Below are 14,489 nucleotides of genomic sequence, written 5' to 3'. Positions count from 1 at the left end.
ATGGCACTCACCCTTTATATATTTATAAACATTAATAAGGTCCCCCCTTAGTCTCCTCTTCTCCAAACTAAAGAGACCCAGCTCCCTCAGCCTTTCTTCATAAGGGAGGTGCTCCACTCCCTTAATCATCTTGGTTGCCCTACGCTGGACCCTCTCCAGCAGTTCCCTGTCCCTTCTTGAACTGAGGGGCCAGAACTGGACACAATATTCCAGATGTGGTCTCACCAGGGTGGAGTAGAGGGGAAGGAGGACCGATGTATGCTGATGTACAATTTAACAACAGCCTTTTACAAGTGATCATAGCAGATTTACATGAACAAATTAGTTTAAGATGTATTTCAAAGAGAAACCAGTAGATAAAGAAGAACACAAACAGCAGCTCTACAAGAAATGCCCTGTGTCTGTACAGCACCTTACAGTAATAATATAACAAGATATAATGAAATAGTATATGGTGTTCTTTTATTCTGCAACTTTACGTTGCCAGGTATCTGTATAGGAAATATTATAAAGGGGACACTAGTAATGAATCACTGAAGGAGAAGCTGCTTATGAAGTAGAAATTCATGCAGAAGATACAAAGAGATACCACAGATAATACATTTTTAGATCATTACAACACATCTCAGGTGCAGCATGAAGCTAAAAGCCAACCAGGCTACTCTACAGGTGAGAAAAATGCCATAAGCATCCTGTGGTAAGGCACTCAAGACATCTTGTTAAAAGTATAAGAAACTCTACATGCCATTGTACCCTAGCCTGTTAACCCCAAACATTAACACATGTAGGAATCAGATGACCCAAGAACCCCCATCTACACTGGTTTATAGCCACTTAATCGATTATCACTCGTACTAGCAGGTAGAAGACTCTGCTGGTACAAAATAACCTCAAACACCATTTTCCATGGAAACAGAGAATGAATGATAATATTGCCAAAACTGGGCAGCAGTGGGCTGGAAGCCTATATCTGGTGTGCAAAGGAACGCTCCAGTAGAAATATTACATTACCTTCCTTCCCAGTAAGTGCATGTTGGCATGGGGGAGGTAAAATGACGTAATTTGAACTTCCCCACACCAGTGTTAAGAAAACGGGCTCCCACTCCTTCACATGCCTATGAACAAGGGATTACGAGAGAGCGCCAAAATAGTGCAAGGAACTCTCTAAAAACAGCACGTTTATAAAGAAGAAAGGAAATAGTCCAACCTGGTTTTCCCCAGTACAGACACGGCAGCACTCTCAGACAGTGACAAAGCTCGAATTGTGCTCGGAGTGCCAAAGCCATTTCTTAAAAAATGATGCAATTTATAATAATGAAATCTAATGTGCACCTACAGGGCACTTGGCTAACAGTACCACAGTGCCCCCTTATGTGTAAATACAAGGCCAGATGGAGCAGTTTTAGGGATAAATATTTGCTCCTGAAAAAACGAAAAGTACCAAAACTTTAAATGCCATCTTTTCCATGGTCTAAGTGTTGCATTTGGGCTCTCTGGTAAACAACTCTCTGCCAAGAGGTTTCAGCATGTTGTTTACTGTGTCACATTCTGCAGCTGTGTTTATTTGTACAGCCTTATCCATGCATCTCCTCTGAAATTAATGATGGTGAGAAGAACAAGTTTTCCCCAGGAGCTTTCTTGTATGCTTTTAGGTGACTTGCATCTAGGTTGCAGTAAAGTTTTTTCCTTGTCTCTCAGGAATCCTTCAATATCCTCTTCTAAGACTACTAACATGAGAAACTAAGAGTCACAAAAGAAAAACATAATCAAGAAAACCATAAAGGTGATCCTTACTCAATGATACTCAGTACCAGACAGGCAACAGGATAATTACCTGGAAACAGGTAATGAATGCAAGTAGATTTCTAATTGTAAGTAGCTATGTGATGTGGAAAAAAAAAAAAAGGTTGGTGGTTTGTTCCATTTTATGGGGAAAAAAACCCCCCATACAATAAACAGGAGAAATAGCAAGAAAGCCATGAAGTCACACTTAAAACAGCAGCAGTCCAGCACGCGCTAGCTAACTTCACAGTGATACTGCTAGCAGGTAGTCACAAGCTCCCGAGAATAGTTCTCTCTCCCCTAATAAAACAAAAGTTACACATATTGACTCCTCTCTTTCACTGCCAGGATAAGTGTACCACCTCTACTTTTATTTTTTATTAGTGGCAGAGCTGTGCACCAATGTTTCCCAACAGCACTGCTTAGCACTACCCAGGACCAGCTCTAGGCTGATGGCTGTCAGTTCCCTTCTCCAGACAAGACACTCAGACAGGCATCAGGCCTATCCCCTATTTTATCTCGCTCTGCTCTCAACTTCTTGTTATAACAGATTAGGAGGGAAGTTTTAATTCTGGGATAAGGTTGGTGAGTAGCATATTGCTTTCTAGAGAGCAGAGGTCACCTCCCCAGAGCTCCTGGGTAGCAGAAGGCCACCTGTGCTCTACACTCACTGGGACCAAGGTGAGGGTACACAATCTCCATCCTCCCACTGCTACGTTTCTCTGATGCAATGTTACAAGCTGTAGAACTTTTTCTCTTCTGTTCACATTCAATATCTGTATTCATGGAGAAGAAAGGGTTTCCTGGAAGAGGTGTTTAGATCTCTGCCGAGAAAATTTATCCATGCAGAGCAAACTGAACCTAATGGTCATACTCAGCAATGACACCATCAAGTATCATGGTTTGTCCTGAAGGACTCCAAGACACACAAAGAACAAACAAAAAACCACACACAAAACCACCATTTAAAAGATCACTACTTTTTTTACATAAAAGAAACAGGAAAACATCCTGCCTTCCCGTGTTGCTCAAAGAAAGTGTGTTTGGGGTCATTTTTGCTCTTTCCAGCAGCTCATATTTGTGTTCATCCCTACTTTGGTATTTTGCTTTTTGTCTTTTCAGTAGGGCAATAAAATCCAGTACAGCCCACCCATAACTAGACTTGCTTTTTCAGCAGCAGAAATCTCTGCCACAGCTCGTACCACAGTTTTGCGCAGGTGAGCATCTGAAAAGCAAGCAGAAGGTCAACCTCCACCCTAAGAAAGGTACATACAGTATTCAGCTTCTCTGTCTTGCCTAATTTTCACTTACACAGATGAGTATTTTTCATCATGCTTTAATGGATATTTGCTGCACCGACAGAAGCACTGTAATGTCTGCATGAGAATGGGGGGAATGCAGGCATGCTTTATTTCAGTTGTAGGGAAAAAAGCAGTTTGGGTTTGGTTTTATTCAAATTTGACCCTAGCCTGATTAATTATTTAAATGCCATCAAAGTACGACTGTTTCACAGCTAATAAAAGAGTGATCTGTTGTCAGAAGCACACTGCATATGCTCAGAAGACAGAATGTAAAACCACACACACTCCATGTACTACGTGAGCACCTGAAACGGTACCAACATTCCCGTGTTTTGACTGACTTGCACAACCGTATGGACAACACCTGACTACGTTTCAGAATATCTTCTTGCACTGCAAGCTGCTGCTCTCAGATGCATTGCAAGGCAGATGCATGTATCCAATCGGATGGATACCCTCCCAGGGAAAAACAGGACTGGAACATGCTATTTAGTAGAAGATTTCTTTGCTACATAAAAAAGCCTCCCTTCAAGTAAAAGTCACATCTACCACCATCACTAGTCTCAATTGCAGAAGTTACTGCAGCTTAGACTAATGCCTGTATAAAGACAAGAATGAAGTCTGCTCATTGAATTACCTCACACAAGAAGCAATAAAAATGTACTCAACCAACCTCAAAAGTTAGTTGAGGACTTCACAGTCTCATACGGCATTGCACAGTTTTTGAAACTGTAGCTAAACTGCATTAGATTTACAGAATATCAGTTGCCTACAATTTAGTTCTCGAAAGCATTGGCATCCTGCTACTGACCTACTTGGGGGCAAACTCAGAAGCTAAGCAAAACAATTTACATATGGGAGAAGACTTAACCCATGTAGCACTCAAAATCTTATCAAGCAACAAATCTGCTGGTTAGTCACTCTGATCCCAGTCAGTCCAGTAGTTTAGATGGTTGCTGAAGTCTGATCTCATGCAAAAGCAGAATTTAAAGGTGCACACTGACTTAAGTAGTGGATCAGGCTTCAAGCCTGCAGTGTAAAAGTTACAACAAAAAAAAGATGAGACTTGTCGAGTGATTTAAAACATTGGTATGTTTGACCTATTTCTCTCTATACAATAGCACAAAATAGATATTTTACAGGGCTAAATAAACCACAAACCATCTTGGATATACACCGCTAATAACAGCTCTGTCTAGAGGACTGAGCCCAAGGCCATCCCAACATAAAACCATTCCAATTCGTAAACCTGTGTCCCACAAACTCTATGGAAGCATTTCTTGAGAGTAATGAGCCAAATTCAACATATTATCATACTGTATTCTACCAGCAGATCCACATGGCAGCAGCTCAAGGAATTTTGCCAGATTCCCCTTAATCTGCAACAACAGTGTTGGCCTCCAGATTCTGAGCTCTTACTAGAGCTGATTTTCGAAATTCAGAAAATCCATGGAGGATTTAACTAGGCCTATTCCATGAGTTTCTTACTAGATGTATAGCTGTACATGGAAACATAGATTAGATTCTGCTGCTACAAGAGAATACTCATCTTTTCTTTCTGGTCTCAAGCAGAACTAATTAATGAATTTCAGTATGTTTGCCAGGAATCACTTTAGGAAAAGACCCAGACATCAGGTCATCTCTGTCTGCTTTGTATCACTGGGGTAATTAAAATTTTCTCTAAAAATCAGTGGGAGGCAAACAGCAAGGACAGAGTGGGCTGACAAAGAAGGGAGAAAAAACTGGAAGCTTAGTAATAGAGCTAATGAGGATAAACTTATACAAAATCATTAACAGCTTAAAACTGTGCCATGATTTTGTTGCAAGACAAAACCCCCATTCATTCTCACAACATCTACCACACAGAACATGCATCTATTTCCTTTGAATACATTAACAAGAATAGGAGTACCAGAAGTCGCTGTCTAATGCAAAGGGGACTAGAACCTGCAATGTCATTCTGAATTCTTTGAAATTCAGCTAGCAGTATAGCCTCCACTACTAGTCATATTTTTTAGAGGACAGTGTTTCTCAGGACAAGAACATCAGTACAAGTTTTTATTCGGGTCATTTCCCTTCAACATGTACTTGATTTTCAGTTGGTAAATAAAAGAAATTCACAGAGACATTTCAACTATTGTTTACTGAACAACAGAAAATGCCATTCACCTAGGCCACATATACTCCTCTGCCTTTATACATTTTATGGCTATTGTACTCCTTGCATTTCCATTAAAATTATTTAGTCAACATCCATTTCTTCTTCTGGTTCTCAAAAACTATTCAATAAATATAATACAGATGCACAAGAAATTCTTGATGTTTAAATAAAGTCTGTGTTCAGCATATAAAATATGATATTGCTGATTATTTCTACAGATCATATTAAATATTTTTGAAAAAGCTTTACAAAAGCTTCAATAAAAATTAACAACTTAATTAGAATCCTTAAATAACTTACCTCCCCAAGGTTACCACCTTGTCCACTTGTACAGGTATGCCTACCTCAAAGGAGTTGTCCTGAATTTTGTGCTTCAGCATCTATACACTACAAAATATGATTTGCTGTGCACTGGCTTCTATGAGACTGTATAGGATACAGATTTTTGGAGGCTTTGGATTTTGAGGCTTGAATTCCACTACAAACCACAAAACACCTTTACACAATAATCACAATCACTATATTTGGAAAAAAAAATAATCAAACCAAGCCTTGAAAGATACCTGAAACTAAGTCTCTAGAGGGCCAGCATGCAGAAAACATCAATAATGGTTTTGATGTTGCCTGGCAGACTCTGTTTAGTTACAGTGCAACTGAGGATGCAGCCTGAAAAGTAACCGGGTATAAGTCAAAACCAGAGAGAGGAAATATCCTTGGCTGTGAGCCAACCACAAAGCACAATAAATAAATAAATAGAGAGATAAATAAATAAATCTAAGACAGTCTTTTCTTCATTGCAAAGATATCATTCGCTGAGACCATCTGCCTAGCAGCCTGACTACCCATAACCAAGTGAATGCACTGCTTTTAGGGCTTTGTGGACACTGTGAGTCTCAATCTCACACTATCTGTTCCTCTTAACACTAAAGGAACTAGAGCTCCGGACAAACTTCAGACTACTAGAGTGACAAAAAAAAATGGGGGAATTTTCAGACAGCCCTGATATATCTGTAGACCCTAATAGCCACTCATGGCCTGACTACCTTAAACCATGTAGCTGATGTTTGAGCTTTAATGAAGAAACTAAATATAGCCTGTAAAACATGACATTACAGTCTGGAGGACAGCTGTGAAAGGATGAAAGAAAAAAGAAAAAAACACACATTCCAAGGTTAAAAACATACGTCCTTTGATCGCGTGTGAATTATGAGTTGGTTGACTCAGCTTTTCTAAAAGTAGCGCCCCGACACAAAGGCTGCAGCTCCCACTGTATCGCATCTCACTCCACCTTTTAACAATTCACGAGGAGAACACTCCTGATCACAGCCCCTTCGCTGCCATCAACCAATCCATTTTATTCATCGAAGGAAATGAGAGAGTTAACAATACACCAAGCTTGAAATACCTACACATTTGCCCAGCACACCAGCAGAAACAGCAGATTCACCTTCTCTTCTGTGCTCACCTACTGTAACTCTTATCAAGGAGTGTATTTTAAAAAGGTCATCCTGCCCTGTTGCAGTTATGTGTAATACTTTTGTGCATCTCAGTTATAGGAAATACTTAAAATAGCAACCAAAAAAAGTCTTTAAATTAAAAGATTAAATACTCAATCCAATTAACTAGCTATCTAAAACATGAATAGAAAATAATTCAAAAGGAGAACGTTTTCATGTACTTTGTCTTGCAAAAAGTGTGAGAAATCCTGAGAAAATAAAAGGCGGCACTTACAAACCTAAGTCAGGAACCAATAAAAGCGACAACCATGGCCAAACACACCTCAGCTAAACATGCTATACATATTCATACACACACAAATAGATAGATAGATAGATAGATAGATAGATAGATAGATAGATATATCACACATAGCCTTCTATAAAATTTATGAATGAGAATACAAATAATTATATATTGAGAACAAAACCATACATTTGACTCCCTACCACACTGTCATCGTACAAAGCATCAGAATGAAACATCAAGATCTTTGCAAATGACAGTTTCAACTGGAGCCAACCGCACAGCCTTGCCAGTATTTTCTTTTCCACAAATTTGCCTGCTGCCATTACAAGGATTTATATAATCCTCGCTTTACACGACATTCTCTGCTCTTTGTTTTTGTTAAAATGCATTTCTTATCTTACGACTGTAAGGTCCTTGGAGGTAAAGAACATATTTTTCATTTGTATGTCCAGCACTCACTGTAATGAAGTATTTATGCTTCATTAGTGTAAATGGCATGCAAACAAAAACACGGGAAATAAAGAATTACCAGCTGATTGCCACATCTTGTTTATTCAAAAATCTATTCAGTGATTTAAAATACACTAACCTCTCTGGTAAGGCAAAAGCTTACTAGAATTGTGAAGAGTACATACAAAAACACAAGTGCATATTGAACTATTATCCATTAGCATTGATCAGACAGGATGGCATTCAGGTCAGTTTAGCCAATATAAAGAAAAAAAAGTTTGTAAATTCAATACCTCCACCATTGAAAGTTGCAATAAAGTATTATTCTTATGTCACACAGCTTCTGCGTAAGAATTTACTTATTAAACTCTTCAGGGGTGCAACAGCTTTCCCCTTCCCCAATGCTCCTGCATCATTTCATAGAATATTTTGACTAACAAAATTTCACTAAACAGCCATTTTAGCATTCTCCATAAGGACTTCTCCTTTGCCTCCTCCTCCAAACATGCAAGCACAGCACCCTGACCATAAAGATTGAAGCATATATTATTCAACTGAATTCCACTCATCATTTCTGTTCACTTGCTTAGGAATGCTACCTGTGGGCAGTTAAAGATGAGATCTGTATCACTCAGAAATTACATGGGAAGTTTCCCAAAATTAACTGGACATAACACAGTTAAACCAAGAAGGCAGAAGTCAGCATCCATATTATTTGTACGTGCCATGTATTTGTAGTGCAGCACCTCAGCAGACCACTTCCCATGCCTGAGAGCACGAATTTTGTTTTGATTTTCTTTTTAAATCTAATCTGGTTATTCATAGTACATTTTGTTTCTTCTGAAGCAGTCTAATAGCATACAAATCCAGATATTGATCCAGCTTCAGTTCCTGTTAACATCATCAACTGCAGTCACAAACAGAAGTGGAGATTTGATATAGTCTTCTTACTATGCATAAACTACATGAAGATTTAGAAAACAGCAGTCTTTTAAACCACACCACAAGATTTGCAGTCAATTTACCATACTGTGTGTGTGTCTCCCATGGAAGTACTTTCTGCTATCCACAGGGCAGAGAAAGACTTTAAAGAGTTTGCACACACTCACGAGTGGAACAGAAGAGCTGCTGTGGCTTCCAACAGAAAACATGACGAATTTCTTTGTTGCGCCTGCTGCCCTTTCTGCTTTACACTTATGCAATCATTACAGCATGTAATTTGAATTAAGTACAGGAATAGTTTCAATGACACTTCAATTAGTTACATGCTGAAAGTTAAGCTTACACTGAATACCTTCCTGAACTGAAGCTCCTGTGTTTCTTTACAAACTCTGCCTTAATGGAGATACCTTAATGTAATTTTTTTCCCCCTCCTCGTCAAAGACTTGTTGACTTGAGAAACATTCAGCCTGAGGAGGTTTCAAATTGCTGCACCACAGCAAACCATCACAATTACTATGCATTGCTTCATGGTCCTCCATTGCAGTCAAAAGCAAAGTAACACAACAGCTCAAACAAGCCCTCTTTAGTATTTCTCATATGTCGCTTTACCAGGACTTCAAAAGATCTGCTGTGCTGTCAAAAACACACTTAGTTTAGATGATGGCAGGGCCACTGTTCCCTAAAGCATTTACCTGCAACAGAACTGCTTTAAACTTCCAGTGACTGCTAAATGGAGACGTGCCACACCTGACTGTGTCACTTCAAGCTCTCAAACGAACAACTGAATTCATCTGCTTCCATTTGTCCTGTCTCACAAATACGGCAAGTATTATGTACTGTAATACATTTTAAGACTACAGACTTTCCAAGTATTACTGCATGAAGTTGATGTTGGCTTAAGAGCTCAGTAGCATTAATTTTTTCTCCTCCTTTTACTGAAAATAAAAAGGTAAAAGCAAAACATTTATATTTCATTAAAAAGATTTCTCCATATAAATGTTTTGAACAAAACAGAAAGCTAAAACAAAGTCATTTTGTCTAAAGTATGGAAAATCTTTGCCCTTTATAAAAAGAGTAATACAGAAAACAAGTGAAAACAGGAAAACAGTATCTGCCTTATATATAGGAACCATTGAGTTTTCCAGAAAGAACATCTTTCAGATAATTTTGCATAGGTTGCCTGAATTCTAGAAAAAAAGGCATCTTTTACCATGCCTATTCCCTCTCAGACGACTCTGGCTTCCCAGCTTCTATAAGGGACTTCTGTCTAGTCCCTCTCTTTTTTTCTTCTAATATTCTTTCACTGTAATTTTAATCTTCTTTCTGTTTTTGCAATCTTGCTATTTGTACTCACTATTCTTTCCTCCCCCATAAGATGGTTTAAATACTCCAGTCCCACCAAGATTTTTATTTCATCCTCCTCCCTCATCTTCTTCCATTTCTTAGACTTCTTTTTTAATCTTCTTTTTCTTTTTTTTTTTCACCCCCTCGCCACCCTCCCCCTCGCTTAAAATACTGTTCAGGGAATTCAGAAACCAAAATGGTTCATATTACCACTAAGGCATCTCTAAATGGCAAATAAATAAGCCCTTTGAATAGTGACATTCATTCTAACAAGATGCCAAAACATTATAATGAACAGTAAGACTAACATGTGTGTGCTCTTCGTGCTGCCATGGAGTGGAATGCTGTTCTTCCTCACTGCAAGTCAGAAAGCAAGACCAGAAGAACTGAGAGGTCCAAGACTTCCAGTCTGTGAAACCCCTGGGAAGAAAAAGTAATTTATACCCTTGAAACTCATTTGGGGTAGAAGGAGAAATCAAAACTTTCTGGGGTCCAAGTTGACTTCCACTCAATCAGCAGAGAATTAACCTAAAAGAGAAGCAAAGATTGTTCCAGGCACGGTACAAGCGCAGCTGCACTCAACCCCTGAGTTTGTTACCTCAAGAAAAGGAACAGCAAGGGAAGGTATAGCTTCAAAGCTAAATGAACATGATGAGATACAAACACAAATTTCTTGATGCTTTTTTAGCAAAGAGAAGATACAGGACTTGGAAATCAAGGGAAACCAGATGGATATGGCAAGGGAGTGGGGAACAAGCCAGCCAAAAGTGAAATGATGCTCACACTAAGGACCTGCAAAGCAAAGGGAAATAAGAATGCTGGTGCACACAACCCTGTCAGCACAAAACATGGCAATCCCAGGCAAAACTAAAAAGAGGCCATTTAATACCAAACCTGAGCATGGTCCTACTTTGCCTGACATATCTGGGTGGCCTTCCTCTGCAGCCATATGACAGAAGCAAGCCAGACAATTCACAGGTTTCATTTTCCTCTGGACTGGCCTCCCTTCCACAGCAAGTGGTTCTGAGGGTCCTCAGTAAAATACTGTCTCAGCTTGGGCCTAGTTTTTGCTTTTTCTTTCAAAGTAGAGATCTGCTTCTACAGCTCATCTTCTGACTGCACACTAAGAAATACTCTGCCTGGAGGAGAGTTATCCATAACGGACAAGAGCAAAAGCTAAACTATTATTTCCTTAATGCTCTTCCATCCCCCTTCTAGTCTTAATCATTGTGCAATTATAATGTCAGTTAAGTGACATGTCAGTCTGTACAGCCTAGCTTCCAGCATTCAATTCTCAGCATTGGTTTGATTTTTGCAAAACATCCCCTCCTTAACCTACTATAATTGGTTCACAGCCACTGTTTAGAAGTACGTATGCAACCTTTATACAAGTGATACTGACAGGTTTCTAGCTAGCAGGAAATAAATATACAAATCAGCAAAGCTTTAAAAAAAAAAAAAGGGAGGCAAAAAAAACCCATAGTTATCCACCAAGCATCCAAGCATGATATACTTCACTCAAGATGAGTCCCCACGTCCAGGTTTTCACACATAAATTGCACAGAAATTCTCTAATTAGGACTCAGTAGAGTGATGATACTGAAATGACCACACCAGGATTTCAAAGCTAGTAGCCCAATTAATCATGTCTCCTCCTAAAAACGAATTGTGGATCTCCTTCAATAAAGCTCTGCACACATAATGAATGTTGATGGAATTTTAAAATATTTGAGGAATCATAATTTTTTACCATTTTGCCTACCAAGTTACTATATTGAAAACAGAAAAGTTGATGGCTATTACTTCTACAATTTGGAAGTTTGTTAGTCATTCAATTTTCTACAGGGAAAAGAAACACCTCTTTGCAGTCTGCCAGAGCCATCAATTACACATGCATGAAGCGTGAAGTATTGCTTCAAGTTTGTTTGTGTCAGTGTACCTCTGTCTTGACCACTCTTCTACAATTCCAAATTTTGCTTCTATTTGCAGAAGCTTCTAAAAATTAGCAGAGGCAGAGAGTAGTGGCTGAACAAAATATCTGGAAGTATTTTAACCCACAGCTGGTGACTTTTCCTAGGAATTCACCAGGGCTATAAATAAAAATATGTAACACAAGACTCCTAGAAACTCTGAAATACATAGAAATTCAAAACAACAACATAAAATAAACATCAGACTGACAATAAGACTGCTTGCCATTAAAAGTATGTCATTGGTCTACCCTAAATGAAGGCAGCTCACTTGTAAAAATGCACCATATTCAATTTGACTATAAAATCTTTGTAATGCCTTAACACACATCTCTCCATTGCCTTTGCTATAAATACATGAAGGTCATACTTGGGGCTTCCTTCTATCTTGGAAGCAGCTCTAGCGTGGGAGAGAGGTTTCTGCAGGCAGACCACTGATGGCAAGTTCACTGTTAGAAATGACAGTGAAATGACAGAAATCGCTTCAAAAAAAATTATAGCCTTCTACTTTTAAAGAAGGCATAAACCCAAGGAATTCTGGAAAACGATGCAGTACCATTTTGATGTAATTTCCATTCCCTGCTTCTCTACATTTTCAGAGGAGCAAGAAAAGCCACTTCAACTTGTTTCAAACACGTAATTGATGTCCAGTTTTTAAAGACACATGACTGAGCTGGCATAAGAATAAGATGATGCTAATTTGTGGTGATCTAGTGATTTGAATATCCATAACTCAGCCTCCATATGTTGTTAAAAAACCCCATCTCTGCTTGCTCTATACAATTTCTTAAATTTGTGTGGTCACTACAATAGCTTTAAAATCATGAGTTTACGGCAAGGTTTACCTTCATTTATAAGGTCCAAAATGAATAATATGGCTTACAACTCTTAGAATATTTATCCCTTAGAACTCAAGCCACAGCTGCAGCACAGGACTTTTCCAACAGAACAACACTGTATCTGCTCAGTGCGTGAGGGCAGCATTACACCCTAAGTCAACTCCACCAACAAAACCCTTCATGTGGATACAGCTGTGCCAACAGCAGCTTTGCCCAACCTGTAACATTCAAGGAGGGAGTGTAATCACATTGTCAGAAAAATCTTGAGATAGATATTATTTAAAGTAGATAAGACTTGACTTAGCCAATTTCAACACTGTTAACCTTTAAAAGAAATAACTATTTCAATGCTCAGAGTTCCTAAGAGAGGGGAAAAAGCACATCCTGGAATTTTTCTGAAGCACTTTTTTCAACAATAAGAGTGAGGGAGATGCTGCTCATCCTCCCAGTACAAGCAAAGTACTTCAAACATTCAATTCCAAAAGTCAGCTTAGACATGAAGGACTCCCAAAGGAGTACTCAAACAAAGATACCAGTAAAGGACTTTTTTTTTTTTTTTAAAAAAAAAAGGTAATAATAATAATACCAGAGACCAGGTTACATGTGGTGATATTCTGGACAGTACCTTGTACAAGTAAGTCACCTTAGTAACTGGCAGCTCTCACAGCTGCAGCAACAACTTCTATTTTCAGTATTACCTCAAATGCAAAGGCTTAAAATAACACACATTCAGCTGAAAACAAAGGAAATGTTCATACTTGGCTCTCTCATTATGCTTTTTACCCATAAAATTCAGAGTACAGTAAAGTCTTCTTTTTACTGTGTGACCTCTGAGAAAAATGAAGACAGAAAATTCATTTAGACGTTGGTCAAAGTACTTAATGGAAGAGCCAAAAACTGAGTTTGGACTTTCTCTTTTCCAGTTTGTCACTTTTTCTCAGAAAACAACATACACAAGTGTCATAACAAAAATCTATTTGTGTACTATACACAGAAGCACCATGATTGCCAAGAAATATGCATTCTAAAATGTCAGTTTACCTATGAACAAGAATGCTTACTGAGTATAAAGAGGAAAAAAAATGTACAGTGTATATAGGATACTCTTCAGAATTAAGATATTTGTAACATCATAGTTAACCCCACACTACACATTAAGTTTAGCAGATCATTTTAGACTATGCTGAGAAACACAAAGATGTATCAAAGCTTACCTTCTCATGATTTTCTATCAGGATTTCGACAACGATATTCTGAAACTTCAGGTCCATGATAGCTGCTACAGTTTCTTCCTGTGGCCTCATTAAGGTTGGTCCAAATACTACCCCTAGATTTGCCACAGTCATTAGGTTCCTCTTGGAATGCTTTGAAACACTTTTTGAAAATAATTGAAGGAAAAAACAGGAAATAGGTTATGAAAAATTTCCATTACTGTTGGAAACTGCAGTCTACAAATGAAAACATTACATTTCCTTAATCTATGTTTTAGAAGTTTGTTTTGTGCAAAGTTTCTTCAAATAAATCCTTACTGAATTCTGGAAAACAGAAAAGACATTCTTCCACTGGCAATTTAAAAACAAAAGCAGTCTCTTACTGCACTTAAATATATAAAATGCACTTAGCCTTGGACCAGGGCAAGTGTGAAACCAACTTAAATTTGCTAACAGATCTCCACTATTCACTTTGCCAAAATTTGTGAAAAGAAAGTATAATGTTCTCGTTCTCACTTCAATCAAACCCTCAACTGCTGGCAGGACTGCTAAAGTAAATACTTATATGGCTTCATTAACAGATTAGATTTCTGCCTTTCCCGCCAAAATATACACAGCACGAGAGAAACGTCTTGTCTGCTTTTGCACGGTTGGTTCTGGGTATTGTGTATGACAGCGCTGAGATGGGCTTCAGCTCCAGACACACTTAACTATGGGCCTTTGCAGCTAAACGAAGGTCAGGA

At 38.5% G+C, this 14,489-nt stretch overlaps 1 protein-coding gene across 3 annotated transcripts in view; it reads right to left on the bottom strand.

The window, feature by feature from the left end:
* ARHGAP10 (Rho GTPase activating protein 10) overlaps nucleotides 1-14,489 on the bottom strand; it is a 150,623-nt gene that overhangs the window by 47,303 nt on the left and 88,831 nt on the right. For all 3 annotated transcript variants that reach the window (XM_082050451.1, XM_082050452.1, XM_082050453.1), the window contains one exon: nucleotides 13,750-13,909. In XM_082050451.1, the coding sequence (XP_081906577.1) occupies nucleotides 13,750-13,909 (160 nt within the window). The remainder of the gene's footprint in view (nucleotides 1-13,749; nucleotides 13,910-14,489) is intronic.

Source organism: Streptopelia decaocto, assembly GCF_964273445.1.
Source record: "Streptopelia decaocto genome assembly, chromosome: 4".
Lineage (NCBI taxonomy): Eukaryota > Metazoa > Chordata > Aves > Columbiformes > Columbidae > Streptopelia > Streptopelia decaocto.
The sequence above is the reverse complement of the archived record's forward strand: the minus strand, read 5'-3'. Positions and strand labels throughout refer to the sequence as shown.